Below are 22,370 nucleotides of genomic sequence, written 5' to 3'. Positions count from 1 at the left end.
TGCCCCTGCGCCCAGGTAGATGCGTGTGTACCTGTGCGCACACACATGTGCACTCTCTGTGTGCATGCTGCATGCTCCTATACCCATGGGTGCCCCTGCGCCCAGGTAGGTGCACACGTGCACATGTACCTGTGCTTGTCTGCACCCATGTGTGCGCCATCCTCCCTCCATGTGTGTGCCTGTGCACACAGCCCACACCAGTGGGTGCATCCCCTCCCTGCCCACCCCTGTACGCAGGGTGCCAAGGTGCTGCTCCCCCTTTCTTCCCCACACCCCTACCCTGGCGCACCAGCGCTGGCACCATCCCCAGTGGCTCCCACACCCCAGCTCGGCCCCAGCCGGCCCTGCACCACGCTGCATCTCCCAGGAAACAGGATCTGCAGCCAGGAGTTTCCGCTCAACTCGTGTGTGCCTCCCACAAAACGAAAAAAAACAGGGAAAAAAGAGAGGAAAAAAGAAAAGGGAATAGAAAAAAACCCATCCACCCAACCCCCCCTGACACCAGCGAATCCTGCCCGGCCCCTTCTGCTCTTCTTGTCTAGCCAGTTACTAAAATTGGCCAAGGGAGGCAACCGGCTGCTCTCCCCCCACCCAGACCCCCCGGTCCCACCTCGCCACCAGCGGGGTGCAGTGGGGATGCCGGCCCCCGCTGCGGTGGGGCTGCAAGCAAAGGGGTGCTGATGGGCGCGGGGTGGTCCGGGACCCCCGCTGGGCTCGTGGTCGGCATTCCCGCATCCCGCCGGGAGCCCCTTTGCCGGCCCGGGCAGCCCCCCAGCCCCAGCGCCGGGGGAGCGTGGCTGTGCCTTCGGCATGGGCACGGATCCATCTGGCGCCTTCCAAATGTTACTGGCCTCGCAGGATCCCGGCCCCGCTTGGCGTTAACCCGCACCTCACCGCGGCCCTGCAGCGCCCGCAGGCAGCGGGACCCCAGCACCGCTTCCCGGGGGTGCCCGCAGGGTACCGGGGGGCTGCGGAGCCGCCCTGGGTGCCACAGGGCTCGTAGCGGGTGGCGTTGGCAGCGGACGGAGCCCCCTCCGCGGTGTTCCATGACCCGGCATGGGCAGGGACACACCGGGGCTGTGACTCATGCTGTGGCTATAACAGGGAGCGCGGAGAGGGGGGCCGCGGCCATCTGCGCAGCCTCAGGCCTGCGGCGCGTTGAGGGGAGGGGGGGGCTAGGGCGTGCTGGGACCAAGCCACCCTTTGGCAACAGCGGGGAGATGTGGGTGCAGCAGTAGCCGGTACCCCGAAGAGGGCCTGGTACCCCAAAAGGGGGGTGCTGGGTGTCCCCCCCACCCCTGGCAGGCACAGGGCAGGGGAGGGGGCCAGGCCGGCTGCTCGCCGGGGCGGGGGAACAAAGCTGGCACCGAGGGAAGCAGCTAAATTTAGCCCTGAACCGCGGCTCCGGGCTCCAGCCGGACGAGGTGCCACCATCTCTGCAGTCCATCTGTCATCCATTCCCCTCCCACAGGCACCCCCCGGGCCCCACAACCACCCCCAGCCACGGAGCAGGGTCACACCCCTGTGGGGTGAAGGGCAATGGGGTGGAGAGGGGCTGCGTGCACGCTGGGTGGTGATGCTGAGGGGCATGGAGGGAAGCGCGGTCCCATTTACTCTGGTAGCTGCAGCCAGGCGGGTCTGTGAGGAGGAGGAGAGGGTCCTGGCACAGGGAGATGGCTTCTTGCAGAGGGAGGTGATTGCAGGGGAGAATTATCACTGCAGGGGAGATGCTTGTGGCAGGGGACGTGGGAACTGCAGGGCAGATGGCTTCTTGCAGGGGAGATGGTCCTTTCCCCAGGGATGATTCGTGCAGGAGAGATGGTTCCACTGCATCCCTGCCCACCTCGAGGGCACCGTGACACGTTAGAGGGCTGAGGGTTGGACCCATCCAGGGTCCCACCAGCTCCAGGACCACCAGGTCTGGAGGACGTCACCAGCATCCTGGCGGCAGCAGCATCGTCCCCAGCAGCACGGGGGCGTCAGCATTCCCAGGGATTTCAGAGCTGGTTTGGCACTGAGGTGACATCCCCCCCTTGTGGGGTGCCAAAACCCACAGGTACCCGCGGCTTTATAGCCCAGCAGTCCCAGGGCCCCCTCCTCAGGGCCAGGGCGAGTGCCTGAGCCTGACCCTGGGACACGGCACCCAGGGGTGCTGTGGGAGGGTGGATCCCAGCCCCAGCTCTCCCCTGGGGCCGTGTTTCCAGATGTGTTCCCCCTCACACCAGCCAAGCCCTTCCCAGCATCTCCATCTCCTCCCACAGCAGTGCCGCACCCTGGCACCCCGCTGAGGGGGAATGTGTTCCCACATCAGCTCCTTGGGGGGCTGAGGAACCCCAAAAAGCCTCTGCTCCGGTGATTGGTGGCCCCATGAAGGGAGGCCAAGCAGCAGGCCCCTTGCTCGTGGCCAAGCAGCAAGGCTGGACCCATTACCTAAGATGAAACCCAGGCACCATCTGCTCTGTCTCCTAATGACAAGCGCAGCACAGGAGGCAGTGGGGGGACATGGTGACACGTGGGGTGACAACCGAAGGAGGGGTCTGTGCTCACCCATCTGTGCAAGGCAGTGGGTGCCCAAGGCCGGTGGGTGCCCTAGGTGGGATCCCAAATCACCCTGTTGCTGGTGGGAGCCAGAGGAGGGCAGGGGATGCCCAGTGCATGGGGAGGAAGATGCTGAGGGCAGGGTGCTGGGGATGAAGGCGGGAGGGGTCCTCCTGCTGCCCGACCCCCCGCATTGGGTCGGGGGGGGGGGGGGGGGGGCTGGCTGGGGAACACGGAAACCCTTGGAAACCTTGGGAAGCGCCTGCCAGGAAGCTGTCACTGGAGGGGATTTTCCATTGGTGTCAGCAGGACGGGGCCGGGAGGACTCGTGGGGGTGCGGGTGAGCGGGCGAGGGCACCGCGGGGACAGCGGCGGGCGGTGGGGACCAGGAACCTGCCCCACGGTGCACCCCTTGATGTGCGTGTGCGGGGGGGGAGCCTCCACTGTGCCCCCGCTGTGTGCAGGGGACAGGCACTGCCCAGCAGCAAGGGCACACACAAGGCTGGGACACCCCCTGATGTGTGTGTGTGGGGGGGGCACCTCCGCACCACCCCAGATGTTCAGATGTCCAGAGCACCTCAGATGTCCAGAGCCCCCCAGCACCACCACCTACATGCGGGTGTTTAGGGCCACCCAAACGCCTCCTGGCTGCGCTGGGTGATGGGGGGACCCCATCCCCGGTGCTGCGGGCGGGGTGGGAGGCAGCAGGCCAGCGTGTCCCCATGTGTGCGGCGTGTCCCCGCCGCCCGCCTGTCTCCCGATGGCATCTCCGGCTCCACCCCGACGTCTGGGTGGCCTCGGAGCCGGGCACCAAACCACGTCCGTGTCTTGCAGGGCTGTCCCTGCGCCGCCGCGCCGGTGCCAAGCGAGCCCGTCCATGTCCCCCCTCCTCTGTCAGCAGCCCTGAGGGGCGCGGGTGGGTGCGGGCAGCCTCGGGGGGTAAAGGGGGAGGGTTTGGTGCCCCAAACCGTCACGGTGCCACCCAAGCAGGAGCCCTGTGCTGGATGGAAGGAGGGGGGGGTTTGACCACGCTGCTCACCGCCATCAAGCCTGAAACCGTTCAACTAATTAAAGCTTTGCAGCAGCAGGATTAAGCCAGGGCAGGGGAGGGGGTGAGCCCAGGTAGTCGATTAGTTCACCAGGCGAGGATATTGGATTTCTGCGAGGCGAGTCAGCACTCTTTGGGGGCTGTTATCTTTGCAGGGCTGCGGGGTCAGGAGCTGGGAAGTGGAGGTGACTGCAATCTCACCAGCTTCCCCCCTCCTTATTCCCCCCCCCAAAGGCCCGTTGCAGCGCCCATCTATCTCTCTCCTCCATCCCTCCTCGCTTGTGTGGTCTCGGCTGGTGTTTTGTAACCACGGAGGAGAGGGAGAAAAAAAAGGGAAAAAAGGGAAAAAAAAAAAAAGGGGAAAAAAAAGAGAAGGGAAAAGGCCCTTCCCCTGGTGAACAAGCCAGGAATGGCGAGGGCCGGAGAGCCTAATGCGAAACATGTGGCGCCTGCCTGGGGCTGAGCAGGGAGGTGAAAGTGAGCGCCGTGGCGTGGCCAGCATCCTGCCCCCCCCCCTGCAGCCCCTATCCTGCACCCCATGGCTTGGGGCTGGGTGCTGGGGAGCACCGCAATGGTGGGTGCTGCCCATCCCCATGGTGGGGTGCAGGTGGTCCCCAGTGGTGGTGGTTTATGGGGAGGGAGGAGTGTCCCCCGCCTTGGCACCGCACACGTGATGGGGATGGCGGCAGAGACGAGGGCAGGAGCTATTGTGGGGTAAGAGGTGGCTGGATGGGGAGGGCAGGGGGGACTTGCCCACCGCCTCCAGCACCCATGGGTGCACGCTGATGGGTGCCCACTGGAAACGCCATGGGCGTCCCATAGGGTTTGTCAGTGCATCCACATGGGCACATGGGAGGACACCAGCGCAGGGATGCGCCCCACAACGCCCCAGTCCTCCCCACGGAGCTGTGTGCAGCGTGTGCGGCAGGGACCAGCTCCCAGCTCCCAACGGCTGTGCTGGAAAAGCTCCCGTTTGCTTCCTTCCTGCCTTGCCTCCCCTCCAACAGCTCCGCGGGCACACTGAGCAGCTCCATCAGAGACCAGACCGGTCTTTCGAGCGCATATTTTCCTGCTCCACATTGCCCTCCGTGTAACTCTACCCTGCCCGAGAGGTGCCCGCATCTCCTCGGTGCCAGCGCTGCACCCAAGGGCTGGCGGGGAGGCGGGAAGGGGGGGGATGCGGATGGACTGACAGGTTTGAATTCTCTTTCCCTGCCTTGTTGATAAGTTGTCACGCTAATCCAGACACCGGGAAGAGCCTGGATCACGCCGAGCGGCTGCGTGTGTGTGTCTGCGGGTGTGCGCTGGGGGAGGGAGCCAACAGGCAAGGCATTCACATGGCTCTGGGAGGGGGGGACAGGCGGCTGTGCTGGCATGGGGGGAGCTGCGATGGGTTGGGGGGGCTCCGCTGTGCGCCCCAGTTTTGGATGTGTGTGCCCGGGTGCCCAGGGCAGGCAGAGGTGCATACACATGTATGCATGCATATGTATGGGGAGAAGCCCTGCCTTGGATGGGCAGGGAGGAAAGGGGTGTCCTGCAGCAAAACGCCACCCTGTGAGTGGGCATCTCATGGTGGTTCCCAAACCATGGGGTGGAGGGAACAATGTGGTCTTCAGGTCCTTCCTAAGCCTGGTTCTGTGTGGATCCCCATGGAGAGCCTTGCGGGCACCCACGGCAGCGCGGGGCAGCGGGTGCCGGGCTGACCCCCGGGGCTCTCTGTGCTTTGCTCAGCAGATGGGAGCTCGGTCGCACTGGAGAACGGTGCCAGCCCGGCAGCAGAGTGGTTCCCGTGCACCCAGGGCTCGGGTCCCTGCCAGCCTGGCAGCGACGGCGACAGCAGGAGCTTCAGAGTGAACCTGCACTGCAAGCACCCGCGCACCAGGTACCCCGCAGGGATCCTGCCCCCGGGATCAGGGGCTATACTGGGGATGGAGGGGATTGGCACCAAACCCTGCTGCCCATCCCTGCCTTGACTCGAGTGGGGGGCTGCAGAGCATCCCTAGCGACGGGGGGGGGGGGGGGGGCGAATGCAAAGCCCTTGGCCCGCAGGGTGGGGCAGCCCCCTGTAGTGTGATGGGCCCTGTATTGGGTGCCAGGCATTGCTGCCCACCCATAGGACCTCACTTGTCCCCCCATTGCCAGCAAGGGGAAACTGAGGCAGGGTGTTCCCGGGGGCTGCAGGCGCTGGGTTGGGTCCCCTCGGGGTTCGGGGGGTGTCCATGGGTGGGAGGAAAGGAGGGAACGGGGGGGGGGAGGAACGTGTTGAGCCACCTCCATAGGCAGACCCGACCCCCATCTCCCCATGTCCCTTGGCCGGGCGGGAGCGCGGCTCACCGGGGACATCTAGCGGCTGCGCGGCCGTAGGGCCCCCGCCTGTCCCCCCCTCCGGGCCCCCGGAGGGGTTCGTTGTGGTGGGGGGGGGTGGGAAAGGAGATAAGGGGCGGGGTAAACCCGTGCCCTCTGTGCCCCACATCGGAGGCAGCATTTCTCTTCCCCCGCCCGCCTCAACTCCCGTTTCCCTCGGCCCCGCCCCGACTCCACGGGGATGGGCGGGCACTGCCCTCTGGGAATGCGGGAGGATCGGCCCCTTGCTATGTCCCTGTAGGGATGGGTGCTGAGAGGAAGGCGTGGGCAGCCAGAGGTGTGTGTGTGTGTCCCCACCCCGAATGCTCGGGGCTGACCCTCGGCACCCCTTCCTTTGCAGAGAGCTCAAGTGCAATAGGAGGAGCAGCAGCAAAGCCGAGGGTAAGTCCCAGCCCTGGACCCACAGTGTTGCCCTCGGACCTCACAGCCCTGCCCCATAGGGCAAGATGGGGCAGCCCAGACCCCCACAGGCACTCCCCCACGTTGGAGGTGGCTGGAGCTGGGGCTGGCAGGGGTGGTCCTGCTGCTGGGGAGGGTCCAGACCCCATTTCCCAGTGCTGACAGGAGGTTGTAGTGAGGTGAGATCAGTCTCTGCTCCCAAGGAACAAGGGATGGGACAAGAGGAGACGGCCTCAAGCTGCTCCAGGGCAGGTTTAGATGGAGCTGAGGAACAATTCCTGCCCCAGAGGGTGCTCGGGCATTGGAACAGGCTGCCCAGGGCAGGGCTGCAGTCACCACCACTGCAAGTGTTCACACAGCGTGGAGACGAGGCCTCAGTGCCATGGGTTACTGCTGGGGAATGGTTGGACTGGATGATCTTAAAGGTCTTTTCCTCCCTATGATGAGCCGGCGGTGAATGAGGGTGGCAGGGACGGGCCCTCACTGTTCCCCCTCTCTCTGCCCCACAACAGGTCCCAGTGCCACCATCCCTGACCCCCATGTCAGCAACTGCTCGGCCAAGCGTCCCGCGGGGGAGGAGGAGGTCAGGATGCGTGTGAAGCCCCCGGGCCCAGTGGTAACGACCAGCGTTGTCCGTGGCTCCCCAGACTACGTGCGAGAGCCCAAGTTCTACCCGCCCGGGCACCCTGCGCAGCGGCCCCCGGCGTGCCCGGCGGAAAAGGCCTTATCCTGCAGCGTGCTGAGCTTCCCCGAGGGATCGTGCCGGGAGCACCAGGCGGGCTCGCTGCTGCACGGCGACCCGGCCGACCGCTGCCAGGGCGTGCACGGAGGCACCAAGGCGGCAGAGGACTTGCTGGGCTGCGCCGGCGAGCCCCGGATCCTGGGAGGGAGCACGGAGGAAGCAGCCGCCCGGGACCAGGCACCTAAAACCTTCCCCAACGTGACACTGGCCTCGGGCCGCTGCAACGTCGACAGCATCCTCGCCTTGCTGCGGAGCAAGTGCGGCAACGGGCACATCAACCTCCACCCGGTGGTGCAGCTCATCGACATCATGAAGGACCTCAACCGCCTCTCCGAGGACCTCAAGAGCAGCGGGGTGCACCTCGCCTGCGGCAGCATCCGCGGCGGTGGTGGCGGTGCTGGTGGTGGCCACGAGGACAACCGCTTGCTGCCCACCGACCGCGACCTCCAGTACAGCTTCTTCTCCTCGCCCTCCCTGGCCAACAGCATCCGCAGCCCCGAGGAGCGGGGGGTGCTCTGCAAAACGGAGCCGCCGCGGCACCCCCGGCCCCCGGCCCGTGATGGAGACGCTGATGGTGGGGGGGGAAGCAGCTCGCAGCCCCCTGGTCACAGCGGAGCATCCAAAGCATCCACAGAGGAAGCCGGCTGCTCCCAGCCTGATGCTGGTGATTACTCGGACCTGGCCGAGGCGGACATCCTCAATGAACTGGCTTCCCTGGCATGCCCGGGGACGCAGCTGCTGGAGGCACAAGCGATGGAGCCGCAGCCCCAGTTGCTGCCAGCCCAAGAGCTGGATTCCCAATCCCGGCTGCTGGATTCGCAGTCCCTGGAGTCGCAGCCGCAGCTGCTCGATTCACAGAGCCTGGAGCCGCTGCCGGAGTCGCTGGAGCTGCAGAACCTGGAGCCGTTGGGGTTGCAGTCGCTGGAGCCGCTCTCCGAGTCCCTGGAGCTGCAGTCACTGGAGCCTTTATCCGAGTCCCTGGAGCTGCAGTCGCTGGAGCCGCTGGCGGAGCCGCTGGGGCTGCAGACGCTGGAGCCGCTGCCCGGGGCGCTGGAGCCGCCGCTGCTGGATGCTCGCGCACCGCTGCTGCCCACGGAGCCCGCGCTGATGGAGACGCAGCCGCTGGGCTCCATGTCGGAGCTGCTGGAGGCACAGCCGGGCTCTGGGGACCCGCTGCGGCTGCAGCCCCGGCTCGGGGGGTGCCCCCTGGGCAGCGTGGTGAAGCGGGGTCCCTGCGGGGGCCGGGGGGCCGGGCGCTGCGGTGAGGACCACCGCAAGTACGCCCTGCGCCGGACAGACAAGCCAAAGATGTTGTGCCGCCGGAGGAGGGCAGGGCGAGGGCGCCGCATGGACGTCACCCCCGAGAGCCGCGGCTTGTCCCCGCTCACCCTGCCCGCCGAGGTGCCCCCCGGTGCCGAGGAGCCCAGCGCCCCATTGCTGGCCCCGCCGCCACCCCCCGCCGCTCTGGACCCCGATGAGGTGCCCAAAGCCCCTGGGATGGGGAAGAAAAGCAAATGCCGGGGGGTGAGGAAGATGGTGGTGAAGATGGCCAAGATCCCCGTGTCCTTGGGGAGGAGGAACAAGACGACCTACAAGGTGTCATCGCTCAGCAGCAACTTGAACCTGGAGGGCAAGGAGCTGGCGGCCAGCAGCTCCATGGAGCCCACGCCGCTGCTCAAGATGAAGAACAACGGGCGCAACGTGGTGGTGGTCTTCCCGCCGGGTGAGATGCCCATCATCTTGAAGCGCAAGCGGGGCAGGCCTCCAAAGAACTTGCTGCTGGGCCAAGCCAAGCCTAAGGAGCCCACCCCGGAGGTGAAGAAGAGGAGGAGGAGGAAGCAGAAGCTCGCCTCCCCCCAGCCCTCCTACATCGCCGACACCAACGACAGCAAAGCCGACTACTCGGACGTGCTGGCCAAGCTGGCGTTCCTCAACCGGCAGAGCCAGTGCTCGGGGCGCTGCTCGCCGCCACGCTGCTGGACCCCGAGCGAGCCCGAGTCCATCCACCAGGCCCCCGACACCCAGAGCATCTCCCACTTCTTGCACCGCGTGCAGGGCTTCCGCCGGCGCGGCGGCAAAGCGGGGGGCTTCGGCGGGCGCGGGGGGGGCCACGCTGCCCGTGCCGCCCGCTGCTCCTTCAGTGATTTCTTTGAGGGCATCGGGAAGAAGAAGAAAGCCCCCAGCGCCCTCCACGCCGACGCCATGCACCCGCGCAAGCGGGGCCGCCCGGAGCCCGACCCCGTGGGCAAACCCAAGCGGAAGCGACGGGCTCGCAAGAACGGGGCTTTGTTCCCCGAGCCCAACCCCGGGCAGAGCTTCGGTGACGGCCCCGCCGAGTGGGGAGCCGGGGGGGACAAGGGCAGCCCATGGGCACCCCACCATGGGCACCCCAGCAGCCAGCCCGGCCGCAACGGTGGCTACCACGGGGCTGAGGCGAGACCGTTCCACGGGGCCGGGCTGGAGTCGGGCTCCTCCGGCCGGTCTGGCTTCTATGGTGGGAGCGCGGTGTCCTCACAGGCGGAGGCTGGTCCGGAGCGGCACAGCCTCTTCACCGGGTACTTCCGCTCCCTGCTGGACTCGGATGACTCCTCCGACCTCCTGGACTTTGCCCTCTCGGCTTCGCGCTCCGAGTCCCGCAAGTCAGCAGCTGCCTACACATCCCCACCGGCGGCTCTGCCGGGGCAGCGGGGCCTGGCCGCGTACCCAGCGCGCGGTGGCAAAGTGGCCGCAGCCTCCTCCGGTGCCGAGGCTGCCTTCCATGCGGCCATGCAGGGCCGGCCGGCATTCCCACCCGGCCGTGCCGCTGCCAGCGCCGGCTATGGCGTAGCCCAAGGGTCATCGGAGTGCCGGGGGGCCGAGGCATTCCCAAAGCTGGCGCCACCCTCGGCCGTATCCCGGTCACCCACTGCGCACCCAGCGGCCACCGGCGCTCCGGGTTATTCCCCATACAGCAGCTATGGCGCTGGGCAGAGCGTGGCGCCGGCCAGCGTGTTCCCACCAGGAAAGCAGTACCCGTCAGCGCAGGACTGCCCCAACAGCAAGGACTGCAGCTTCGCCTACGGCAGCGGCAGCAGCCTCCCGTCCTCACCCAGCAGCGCCCATAGCGCCGGTTACGCGCCGCAGACAGCGGGTCCCAGCCTGCCGCTGGGCAAAGCCGCCTTCTTCAACAGCGCAGAGCAAGGGGGGCAGTTCTCGAGCGCGGCGCACACCCCGCTGCGCTGCGACAGCCGCGCCAGCACCGTGTCCCCCGGCGGCTACATGGTGCCCAAGGGGTCCGCTTCCTTCCAGCCTTCCCCCGAGAACTGCCGGCAGTTCCCCAGCGCCGCGCCGTGGGCTTTCCGGCAGGGCTATGGTGGGTTGGATTGGAGCTCGGAGGCCTTCAGCCAGCTCTACAACCCGGGCTTTGAGTGTCACCTCAACGAGCCCAACGTCATCCTGGATATCTCCAACTACACTCCGCAGAAAGCCAAGCAGCAAACGGTCTCGGAGACCTTCTCCGAGTCCTCCTCCGACAGCACCCAGTTCAACCAACCGGCCAGCTACCGGCGCGCCAACAGCGAGGCGTCCTCCAGCGAGGGCCAGTCCAGCCTCTCCAGCCTGGAGAAGCTGATGATGGACTGGAATGAGGCATCCTCCGCCCCGGGCTACAACTGGAACCAGAGCGTCCTCTTCCAGAGCAACTCCAAGCCTGGGCGAGGCCGGCGGAAGAAGGTGGACATGTTCGACACTTCCCACCTCAACTTCTCCTCCTCCTCCTCCTCCTCCTCCGTGTACCCCTCCAAGAGGAACACGGGACCCCGGCAGCCCCGGGGCTCCCGGGGCGCTTGTGCCTCCAAGAAGGAGAGGGGGACGGGCAAAGCCAAGTTCCACACCAAGTCGCAAGCAGTGAACCCCCTCTTCCAGGAGAGCACGGACCTGGGCTTGGACTACTACAGCGGGGACAGCAGCATGTCCCCCCTGCCCTCCCAGTCCCGGGGCTTCGGGGTGGGCGAGCGGGACCCCTGCGACTACGCCGGCCCCTATTCCATGAACCCCTCCACCCCCTCGGATGGGACCTTTGTGCAGGGGTTCCAGAGCGACTCCCCTGGGCTGGGGCAGCCGGATTTGGAGAGCAAGCACTTCCCTGCCCTCCCGCCCCAGCTGGCGGCCCCGGGCCAGCAGACGGTGTTCGAGGCCGGCTTGCAGAAAGCCTTCTCGCCCAACTGCTCGCCAACGCTGGCCTTCAAGGAGGACCTGCGGGCGGGCTCCCTGCGCAAGCTGCCCGCCTGCGACTCGCTCAAGCACAGCATGCAGGGGGGGGCCCTGCCGCAGGCCCCGCACTTGGCGTGCCGCGATCTCCCCATGCCTCAAGCGCACTACGAGTCCCCCAGTTGCAAAAACCCCCCGTACTGGTATTCGCCCAACGCCAGCACCCGCAGCCCCTCGTACGACGGCAAAGCGGGGGCCGGGATGCTGGTAGACTTCATGGGCAGGACGGACCCCCCGTGCCTGAACCCCCACTTGAGCAGCCCCAGCAGCACCCACCCCTCCAAGGGCGAGAAGGAGCCCTTGGAGATGTCGCGGGCCCATCACCGGGGTCCCTACGCTTGCCCCTTGATCAATGACTTGAACATCTCCCCCGTACCGAGAGACTCAATGCTGCAGCTGCAGGACAACTACAGGTACCCCAGTTTTGCACCCCAAGGGCACCCCGTCATGGCCCCCACCCAGAAGAGCGGGTTTTTGGGACCCATGGTAGAGCAGCAGCACCCCGAGGACACTTTTACGGTCACCTCATTGTAGTGTCTGCAGACGTGCCAACCGGACGACGAGGTTTTGTTACAGGGTAGGTGGGGGAGAGCCTGGAGGTGATGGTGGGGAGGTGGTGCTGGGGGACACAGGGTCTCCTCATCGTGTGTCCCCCCCCCTCCTCTCTCTGTGTTGTGTTTCTTTTGCAGAGGTAATTTAGCCAGCACTTTTTTTCTGGAACACTTTTCAAGTTCTGTATTTAACTGGGATTGGAACCGTTTGTTTGTTTTCTATAAAAAAACACCCAAAAAAACACCAAAAAAAATATTAAAAAAGGAAAAAAAAAGAAAAAAAAAAGAAAAATATTTAAAAAGATCAAAAATAAGTGAAATGAAAGGATAAAAAAACATTAATAACGGACGAAGAGCGAAACCCCCCCGTGTTCTCCCTGCTCCGCACTTAATCCCGCTCCGCCTGCCAACTGCCTGGCTCTGCTTCCCGGCCGTGCCGCCCTCCTCCCGCCCCGCAGCAGGACAATCGCATGGATGGACGGATGGACGGACGGACCCACGGATGGACAGACGGACCCATGGATGGATGGATGGATGGATGCATGGATGGACGGATGGCGCAGCCCCACCGAGCCCAGGGGCACAGGCAGGGCGCAGGCAGGAGGTGGCCATGGGGGTCAGCAGTGGGTGCCCCCTGCCCGCAGCCTGGCCAGGGGACAAGGGCAGCCCCTTGGCTGCCCCCGGGGGGGCTGCTTTGGGGATCTTTTGTTTCTTGTTTTCCCTCCCCGTCCGCTCCCCCGCCGGGTGCTTTCCGTGCCGGATGGATGCCAATGGGTCTTTGGGAGCGCTGACCCCCACCAGGCTCTGGCAGCTTCGCCAGCGGGGCTCAGAGATGCCACCGTCGCCCGGTAAGTGCCAATGCATCCCTGTGCCCACCCGGTGCTCAGTGCCCCCGGAAGGTGGGGTGGGGATGGGTGCTGGGTGCTCTGTGCTTTCCAATGGGGTTTCCAGTGAGGTTCACCCACTGGGTGCTCCTAGCCCCTTTTGGGCTGCAAGCACTCGACCCGGGTGTTGCCCCATGGCCAAACTTCAAACTGGGGACCCCAAATGCCCCAGTGTCTGTGGGTGGATGGAGCTAGGATGCAGGGTGCTGAACCATGGGTTGTGGGGTGCTGGGTGCTAGAGCTGGGATATGGGGTGCCCCAGAGCCCTGGATATATGGGTGTCAGACAGGGGTGGGCAGGACCCCAAACCTCTGCGTATTGTGGGTGCCTGATAGGGGTGGACAGGACCCCAAATCCCTGGGTACCAGATGGAGGGTGGGCAGAGCCCCAGACCCTTGGGTACGTGGGTGCCAACCCCTGGGTGTGTGGGTACCAAGCCTTTGGGTATGTGGGTGTTGGATGGAGGGTGGGCAGAACCCCATGGGTACCTGGGTGCCAAACCCCTGGGTGCATGAATGGGCTCCCTTAACCCACACTGTCCCCCATCCTTACCAAGCGGGTGCCCCATCACTGTGCCGTCCCACTGGCACCCAGGGGGGCACTGACCCATCTCTCCCCTCTCCCCACCAGCCACAGCACCCATCCTGGCTGCCGGAGCAGAGAGGAGAGGAGAGGAGAGGAGGGCACTGCTGGGGGGGGTACCCCGGCCCCATTGCCCCCCGCTTGGCCCCCGCCTCGGCCGTGGCGCCGGCGCCGCGTTCTCTCTCGGAGGGGACTCTTTTAACCGTTTCCTTTTGGGGTTTTTATCGGAGGGAATTTTCATTTTCTGCACAAAACCAGCAATTGTAAATACTTTTGAAGAAAAGCTTAAAAAAAAACCCACAAAAAAATGTTTAGGGAGAAAAAAAAATCCTAAAAAGCTGAAAATTCACATTAAATACTAAAAGACAGAGCCACGCACCGGAGGGAGAAGCAACGGAGCGGCCGAGAGGTGAATATGCAGGAGAGAAGAGCAAAAACCCACCCGTATGCACTGAGTAAAGATTTATTTACAGCTCAAATCGACCTAAAAAATGAGAAAGACAAAAAAAAAAAAAAAACAAAGGAACAATAACCTATTTATTGTATATAATGTTTTATTATAAATCGTGTCTTGTATATTGCATTCTGTACCTCTGCTGTGGTTTTGTGGTGTGCAGCTCCCGCATGGGTCCCGTGGCTTTCCGTTGCCTTTTTTTAATGCCCAGGACTTGAGGTCTTATTTTTATGATGCTGATGCTGAAGAAGAAGGGGTTTGGGAGTGGGGGGTGGGGGGGGGGGTGGGGGAGGGGGGTGGGTTTTTTGGCAGGATGCACCCAAAGACCCAAATTTGTATGAAAAAAGAGAAAAAAAAAGAGTTTAACAAAAAAAATCATCAGAAAATTTAAAAAAAAAAAAAAAAAGGGAGGAAAAATATCAGGAGAGAACTGGATTCCAGAGCCTTTGGTGGGGAGGTTGGGATGGGGCAATAGGGGGGGCACCGTGGTCCCCAATGCAGTGATGAGCTCAGGGTGTGGGTGTGTGTGGATGCCAATGGGGGGCTTTGGGCTTCTCTGTCCCCCCTATGTGTGATGTATGTGTGTCCCCACCAAGGGTTTGGCTCTATAGAGCTTTGTGGACTGTGCAAAACCAACCAACATGAAAAACAGAGGGGGAAATGCCCTTCAGGGCTAAAAATGGACAAAAACCAGGTGGAAAACACCCCAAATCTGGTCAAAAGAGCCCCTAAAACCCAAACCCAACCAAGAAGAGAGGAAAATGCCCTGAAATGGCTAAAAATTAACAAAATCCAGGGGTAAAACACCCCATGTCTGGTCACAACAGCCCCATGCTGCCCACCCCCAGCCAGAGAGAACCACCCTGGTGCCCCCCCGTCCCCCCTGTCCCCTCGCCTGGTTTTTGTGTTCTTTAGGAAGGAATTTTTAATAGGCACTTTTTTTATATTAAAAAGAATCCTCTATATTGAGCCATGGCCGCTGCCTTCTTGCTTTGGGGGAGGGAGGGGAGGGGGCTGTTCCCACCTGGAACTGAGGGGGGAATGGCATCCAGCCTAATTGCAGTGGAAGGGGGAGTCCCACTGTGGGTGACCTCAGTGGGGTGGCTCAGGGCTGTGTGTGAATCACTTAACTGCTTGGCTGGGTGGGATGGGTGCCCACCCCCTTTGGCACCCATAGGGCACCCAAGAGGGGGAGAAATAGAGTCTCCACAGTATGGAGGTGATGGATGGGAACTGTAAAGGTGCAAAAATGAGGAAAATAAGCCCTGCAAAAGAACACTCACAAATAAATCCAACTTCCAGGACTGGGAAGATGAAGGCTGCAGCATCCTTTGGGAGAGGAGAGGGGGGGGTTGGAGGGGGGGGGAACCAGCTACCTGTGGGTGGGAGAGGTTGGTGATCCCGGCGGGGTCAGGGCTGCTGCAGTGAAGTGCTTGTGCAGCAATGGGGGGGCCGGGGGGAGGCAGGAGGTTGCTATGGAGAGGAACACACGGTGCATACTGATGGCGGGGGGGGGGGGCTGCCAGCGCTGCCGCAGCCCAGGGAGATGTCAGTGTTGTGCAAGGAGAGCACGGGGAGGGGGACACCCAACCTCAATGGTGGCCTTGGGGACCAGCAAAGAGAGCCTGGTCCTATGCAGCCCCCCTAAGACCCACTCTCAATGCAGGATGGGGGGTGTGGGGGGTGTGCCAATCCCTGTATCCCAGGTTAAGGTGGCTGGGAATGTGATGGAGGCTCTATTTCCACCCCCACACACACTCCCTCTGTGCATGATCACACAGGGCCTTGCAGGGGTGCACTTGCACCCCTAATGCCCCATGTTGGAGCTTCACCCAGTGAGCTCCGTTGCTCCCATGGGCCATTCCCAGCACCCAGGCTGGGATACTGCCCATGGGAGCAGATGCGGGAGCTGTCCCTAGGGATGCTGCTCATGTCTGGCACAAGCAGTGCCTCCCGTCCTTTGGGGGGGTCACCCCAATATTGTGCTCTCACCCGGGTGGGCACCAGATACCAACCCCACCTTGACATTGCTTACTGGGGAAACTGAAGCAGGGGACTATGGTCCCCATGCCATGGCTGTGCCCATCTTGCACCCACCCTAAAGGGTAATGCTACTCCTGGGGGATTGTTAGGGGTTCATCCCATTCCCTCCTTGTCTCCAAAGCAATGCTTCCCACAACCATCAAATTTAGTCTTTTCCCCCCATTTCAGCTCACAGAAAGCAGCGCTAAAGGAGGACAAAACCCACTGCAGCTGCATTAGTGCCCAGGTAAGGCAGGCACAAACACGTACAGCACTGGGGTGAACAGGGAAAGGAATCCCACTGGGAGGTAGGCAAATCCCACGGGGAGGCATGGCCTGGCATGGCCACAGCCTCACCAGGATGTCCAGTGCTTGAAGCACAGCTTGATTTCATTGACTTCATTTAGTTCTTATTCTTTAAGCTTCAGCTCTCCCTCTCGAGCAGTGAGCGCCGCTTCAGAGGCTGAAAAGCCTCGTGATGGGGCTGATTGTTGGGTTTGGCCAGCAAAGGTTGCTTGGGATAGTGGGAGAAAGAAAAGATGTCAAAATTGAGGGAGAAAGTGGTTATTTGGCTATTTCTTTAGCAAAGGCCTCTGAGAGATGCTTATGGGGGCACCCAGGCATGGTGCACACAGTGCCCAGTGGATATGGGATGAGCAGGACAAGGGAAGCCTGGTCCCCCACATGTGGCTGTACCTGTACATGATGGAGATTATGATGTTAATGAAGCAGAGAGGAGGTTTCTGGCCTCTCATGGTGGTTACGATGCTGGAGCAGGCAATGGAGCTGCACAGAGCCCAGGGATGCTGCAAGGACAGTGGGATGAGGGATGCTCCACATCCCAAGCAAGAGGGGTCCAGGGCTGACCCCAGAGCCGTAGGGAATGGAGATGGAAGGAGGCTCATTGTGCTGCTGCCATGAGCAGGAAGGGCTGTGCCACCATTCCGGCTTTTTCCATCCCCTTGGAAACAAGGCAGGAATTTGCCTGCCCATGGCATGGAGACGGATCCAAGGGTACAAGGCTGGGAAAATGCCCCCTATCCCATGAGGAATGTGCCAGGGCAGGGGATGGTGCACATGAATGCACATCCAGACCTGGCTCCACCATCCCTTTGGCGCATGGGATGTCATCGTCCATGCCAAACTCACCCCCGTACCAGCACGCAGCACCAGCTCTGCTGCCATCCGCTGGTACCTGGAGCAGGATGAGGGCTGTGCCACCCACCCCAGCCCTGCAGTGGAAGCCGAGGCGGGGAGCAGCAGCAGGACCCTGCCTTCATCCCGCTGCTTGGATCTGACCAGGAGATTTGGCCACCCCCTTCCTCTTCAAATTAATGGCTGTGCCGTGAAGGAAATTGAAGCCATTATTCTTAGCTTGCATCCTTTATACCCACCAACTTCAACCACTTGACATGCTAATCACAAGCTAACGAGGAAGGGAGGCGATTTCCCACGTCAGACCTGCAATCCAGTGCATCTGGCAGCAGGAGTGGGGAGCATCCTGAGCCGGGGGCCACCAGCACCTCAACACCAGCATGCCCAGCCCCTTCCACCCTGCTGTAGCCCCCCAAAGCTGCTGCCACCCCACGCTGTCCGCATCCAGGACCCTTGTGGAGGGATGTGGGGTGATGCCGTTGCTCCCCGGGGACACCCCGCGCATCCCTGCTGCACGAACAGCCTCAGCGCCAGCAGCGCGGATCCCAGCTGGAGGAACCAGACCACCCCTGCTGCTCCCAGAGGAAGGGCAAGGCCCTTGGAAGAGATTTCCACGTCCCCTCCGCCCGCAGCAGCTCCCCCTGAGCCCCGGCGCGTTCATCGCACCCTCTGCAGGGCTGCGTCTGCCCGGCCCCATCCATCCCAGCCTGGCCTGAGCCCAGCCGCCAGCCGGCCAGAGAGCTCTGGAGTCCATTAACATTCCCCCCCGAGCGATTTAATCCCCCCCTCTCTGTGCCCTGGCTCTGGCTTTTAACTCGGGTTTAATCAAGCCCAGCCTGGCGCCTTCTAAATCACCGGGGCGGATGGCACCCAGCTCGCCGCATGGCACATGGGTGCTGTGGGTGCGCTCTGCAGCGGGAGGCGGGGGCAGCCCAGGGCAGAGCCATTCCAAGAGGTCTCCACTCTCCAGTGACTGGAAAAGGCGTTTTGGAGCCGGAGGAGCTGAGATCAGCAGAGCAGGGGCCAGCAAAGGCAGGGAATCAAAGCAAAGGCTATTGCAGGGGTTGCTGTTAATACCGGCTGCATGAGGATGGCCTCGGGGGGAGCTGGCACCGAGGGGGTGGGCTGTGTCCACAGGGCAGGCTGGGGTCCACGGGGAAGGAGGAGGGTTTGGCTGCTGGATGCTTGGATTCGTTCCTAGCACCCACTGATGGGGGGCACAGGGTCTGGGGCCCCACTGGGGTGGGAGGTGATGCTGCCTGCACCCATGTTCCTAAGCCGAAGCACTAAGGTGTTTGGGGAGGACCAGAGGGATGCAGGGGGATGCCCCCCCCCCCCCCTTCCCCCCCCCCCCCCCCCCCGGGGTTTCACCACATCACTGCCGTAAAGGGAGCAGAGCCCCTCTGGGGGTCCTGGATGGGGCTCTGTGGGGTGATGGTGGCTTTTTCCAGCCATGTCCTGTGGGATGGAGGCGGGATCAGTGCTGGCTGTGGGGCTGGCTGAGGGGTCTGGGGGTGATGTGCGGGAACCAAGGGGCAGGATGTGGCATTTTGGGGAGCAAAGCATGAGCCCAAGTGGTGTTTGGGGGTCCCAGCTGTGTGGGTTATCAGCAGTGGCAGAAGCGTGGAGCTTCCCGGCTCCTGGGGGAGGGATTAAGGGGATTATATTATTATTTGTTATCGCTGAGGGGGGAAGAAATAAGGAAGAAGCCTTCATCGCTGGGAACTGTGCCTAATCAGAGCTCCCTGCTTCCGCACAGACAGCCCAGGATGGATCCTGATGGATGGATGGATGCTGAGCATGTGCTGGGGCTGTGGATGCCTGGGGGAGGGCCTTGCATTAGGATGAAGGGAACACCTATTGACACCCCAGCATCTCTGCAGGATGGGGACAAACTGGGCTGCGGTCCCCCCTACTTGCTGAAGCTATGTGCCATGCAGTGATGCGCTAAGGGGCATGCCCAGAGGTGCAGGGGTTAGAGGCATACTGGCATGTGGGGACATGAATGAGATCAACACGGGCTCTGGTAAGGGGAGCAGGAGGATGAGGAGGGTCCAGCTGAGCCAGGTCCCCATGAACCCAGGTCTGGGGATAGAGATACCCAAGGACACCCATCACAGCTCTTCCTGCAGGGCCTGGGGAACCCAAGGACAACCACATTCATTACACTGCCCCTTCCAAGCGCACACCTCTAGTTTTGCCTTCAAAGCCCCCCGTTTCCAGCCAAGCCCTGCTCAAACGTGGGGTGCAAGCACAGGGCAGCTCCTCTCCAATCCTGCCTTGCCCATAGCCAGGCTGAAGCCAGCACCACCACCACCAAAAGCTCATCATTAGAGCTGCTTCCCCACACCCTTCCTTTAGTCTTTTATTTAGACTTTCTGGCTCTTGTTTTTGCACCGGCGAGCGCTGCTGGAGCGCACAGAAATCCTTCAGATCTCGGCTGGCAGCAGAGCTCTGCCTAATCACAGTCATTATCTGGAAGCAGGTAATGGGCATCTTTCCCATGTTAATGTGAAAACAGAAGCAGCGAGAGCAGGACACTGGGGAGGATGGGGCTCGCTCCCGCTCACTGCTCCTGAGCACGTGTTGGGTGCTGGTGGCTTTCAGGCGGGTGCAGTGAGGGGTCCAGCGGCTTGCGCTCAATGCATCAGGCAGGAAGGGGCTGTATCCTGCATGGGCAGAGCTCGTCCTTGCTGCCACCGCGATGCAAGCACCGGGCCTGTGTTTTGGGCAGTGGTGGTGGCGTCTTCCTCCTCCCCGCGCCACCGTCGGAGCTTGCCCCCGGCTCGGCCCAGCGTGGCCGGGTCCTCCGCTAACAAGGACTCGTCCCTTTCATCGCCAGGGGCGGGAGGGGCCGGAGCTGGAGGTGAGAGCCGCGGGTGCCCGCCGGGGCCGGGAGGGGAAGGTTCCGTGGCGCTGGAGTTTCGTTTGCTGCGATACCATTAACGAGTGAGCAAAGGTTGCGGAGTCTCCATGGAGACAAGACAGCAAAGCGAGCCCGAGCGGCTCTGCGCCGGGGTTACAGCTGATTAGGAAATGTCAGCGCAACGGCAACTGCCCGGCGCCACGCTGGCCCGGGGACCTGCGCATCCCATCATCCTGGGGGTCCCAGTGCATCCCATCCATCCTGGGGGTCCCAGTGCATCCCATCATCCTGGGCGTCCCAATGCAACCCATCATCCTGGGGGTCCCAGTGCGTCCCATCATCCTGGGGGTCCCAGTGCATCCCATCCATCCCAGGGGTCCAAGTGCATCCCATGCATCCTGGGGGTCCAAGTGCATCCCGTCATCCTGGGGGTCCAAGTGCATCCCATCATCGCAGTGGTCCCTGTGCACCCAATCATCCTGGGGGTCCCAGCACATCCTATCATTGCAGCTGTACCAGTGCATCCCGTCCATCCCGGGGGTCCAAGTGCACCTCATCTATCCCAGTGTGCCACTGGACCACCGCATACTGTGTGCATCCCACCCATCCCAGGAGTCCCAGTGCATCCCAGGTACCTCATGTGCATCCCACCCACCCCAGTGTCCCACTGCATCCCATCCGTCCCAGTGTCCCACTGCACCACGGGTACCTTGTGCACATCCCATTCATCCCAGTGTCCCACTGCATCCCATCCGTCCCAGTGTGCCACTGCACCCCAGGCACCTCATGCATCCTGTGCATCCCATGTGTCCTGTGCTCCCTGCCCATCCCCAATGCTCCATTGCATCCCAGCTACCTTGCGCATCCCATGCATGTCCCAGGCATCCTGTACACCCTGTTCATCCCATGTGCCCCATTGCATCCCTTGTGTAAGGCTGGCACATGGGCTCTGATAAGGTGCCATGGAGGATGACCCCTCTTCCCATCCCCAAATGAGGCTGGACAAGCTGGATCCCGCCTCATTTCCCCAGGAGCAAAGCCCAGGCTGAGGGAAAGGGATTGGGATGAACCTGGAGGGGGGGAAACAATTTGTGCCAGGGGGTTATCAGTTGCTTGGATGTGGCTAGAGCCCACTTAGGAGGGAGGCAGGAGCAGCCCCACTGCCCTTCCCCATCCCCTGCAGCATCCTTTACCTCCAGCAGGATGCAGGGAGGCACCAGGCAGGCGAGAGCATCCCTCTTGTACAGACACAAGTGTCAAGGGGTACAGGGAGGGGGCTGGCTCCTGCAATTTAGCAGGTATTATTTGGCAGCTATAAACAGAGCCTCTCGCACAGCCGGGGAGAGATAAAGGTTGCAGTGCAGATACAGATTAGGTGGTTCCCTTGAGGCTGTGACACCTTGAGATAGAAGCAGCTCTTCTTCAAGGGAACAGCTTGCTGGCAGCCTGGAAAACCTGGAGCTGAGCAGCCTCCAGCAGCATCGCACCCTTTGCTTTGCACCCATAGGACTGGGATGTGGGGTGCTGGGAGCACAAGGGGCTGAGCATTGCACTGAAAGGGGATAATGCAAAAACGGGGAAGCAATGGGTGTTTGCAGCACATGTGTGTGCCAAGGAGAGACCAAAGGGAATGGAAGCAGTGACAGAGAGACCCAGGATGACTGTGCCCATCGGTGATGCCCATGGCAGTGATGTCGGCTCCTCAATGGGAGCAGCAGTAATTTAATCCCCATGGTTTGGTTTAGTGCACTCTGAGCATTCAGAGCTTGGTGTCCTGGTACCTTTCACCCTGCTCTGCAGCCATGAGCATCACCCTGGCTCTGCTGAGGACCAGGCTGGGCTGCAGGATGCTGCCAAGGACCCCTAAGTGATGCAGTGGTGGAGGGACCAGGATGCATGGCCATGTGCAGTGAGTGCGACCCATCCCCATGTCCCACTGCCAGCCCCAGTCTTTAAACCAGGCTCATTTAAGCCACCCTCCCACCCCCCGAACCCTGGTTTGGGGGCTGGAATCGGGTGGGGTCTCGGGACCCCCTGTCCTGGTTTGGGGGCTGGAGGTGAATGGGGCCCCCCCCATCCCTTCACCTTCCCTCCTCCTGCCCCTCATCCCCGTCCCTTAACCCCCACCCCACACTCCTGCCCCACAGCTCCCAGCCCTGACCCCCGACCTGCCCACGCCCCCCGCCCCAGCTCCACTTGCCCCCTCCCGCCCTGGAGTGACTCCCCCGCTCCTCCAGGTGGAACTTTCCTCTCAGGGTGTGAGACCATAGAGGCGAAAGGCAATACCAAACGCGAGCTCTCCCGGGGAGGGCAGAAGAGACAAACTCCTTTCCCCCAAGGCCGCCTGGAAGGATATTGAGCTGTGTCCCCCACAGAATTAGATGCGTGTTTTAAAGATGTTGTGGCTTTGAGTGGTGAAATTCCCCCTGGAATTTATCCCAAACCCGCCCGAGGCTCCCCCCGCCTACCTCCCCTAATGGTACGTTCTTCCCTGTTTACTCTCTTTGCGCGGCCGCC

At 62.5% G+C, this 22,370-nt stretch overlaps 1 protein-coding gene across 9 annotated transcripts in view; it reads left to right on the top strand.

The window, feature by feature from the left end:
• Positions 1-13,939, top strand: part of LOC133283423 (transcription factor Gibbin-like) — a 48,296-nt gene extending 34,357 nt beyond the window's left edge. For 5 of the 9 annotated variants that reach the window (XM_061480160.1, XM_061480158.1, XM_061480155.1 and 2 more), the window contains 5 exons: positions 5,321-5,468; positions 6,291-6,331; positions 6,862-11,916; positions 12,029-12,738; positions 13,405-13,939. In XM_061480160.1, coding sequence (XP_061336144.1) covers positions 6,939-11,873 — 4,935 coding nt within the window. In that variant the 5' untranslated portion in view covers positions 5,321-5,468; positions 6,291-6,331; positions 6,862-6,938 and the 3' untranslated portion in view covers positions 11,874-11,916; positions 12,029-12,738; positions 13,405-13,939. Of the gene's footprint in view, positions 1-5,317; positions 5,469-6,290; positions 6,332-6,861; positions 11,917-12,028; positions 12,739-13,404 lie in introns of all 9 variants that reach the window. The other 4 variants (XM_061480159.1, XM_061480157.1, XM_061480153.1 and 1 more) reach the window with 1 other exon arrangement.
• Positions 13,940-22,370: the final 8,431 nt, after the last annotated feature.

Source organism: Pezoporus flaviventris, unplaced genomic scaffold (assembly GCF_033815535.1).
Source record: "Pezoporus flaviventris isolate CSIRO_AGI_PZ_B2104156 unplaced genomic scaffold, CSIRO_AGI_Pfla_v1 ptg000176l, whole genome shotgun sequence".
Lineage (NCBI taxonomy): Eukaryota > Metazoa > Chordata > Aves > Psittaciformes > Psittacidae > Pezoporus > Pezoporus flaviventris.
Note: the sequence above shows the minus strand (reverse complement) of the source record. Positions and strands in the feature narration are given on the sequence as shown.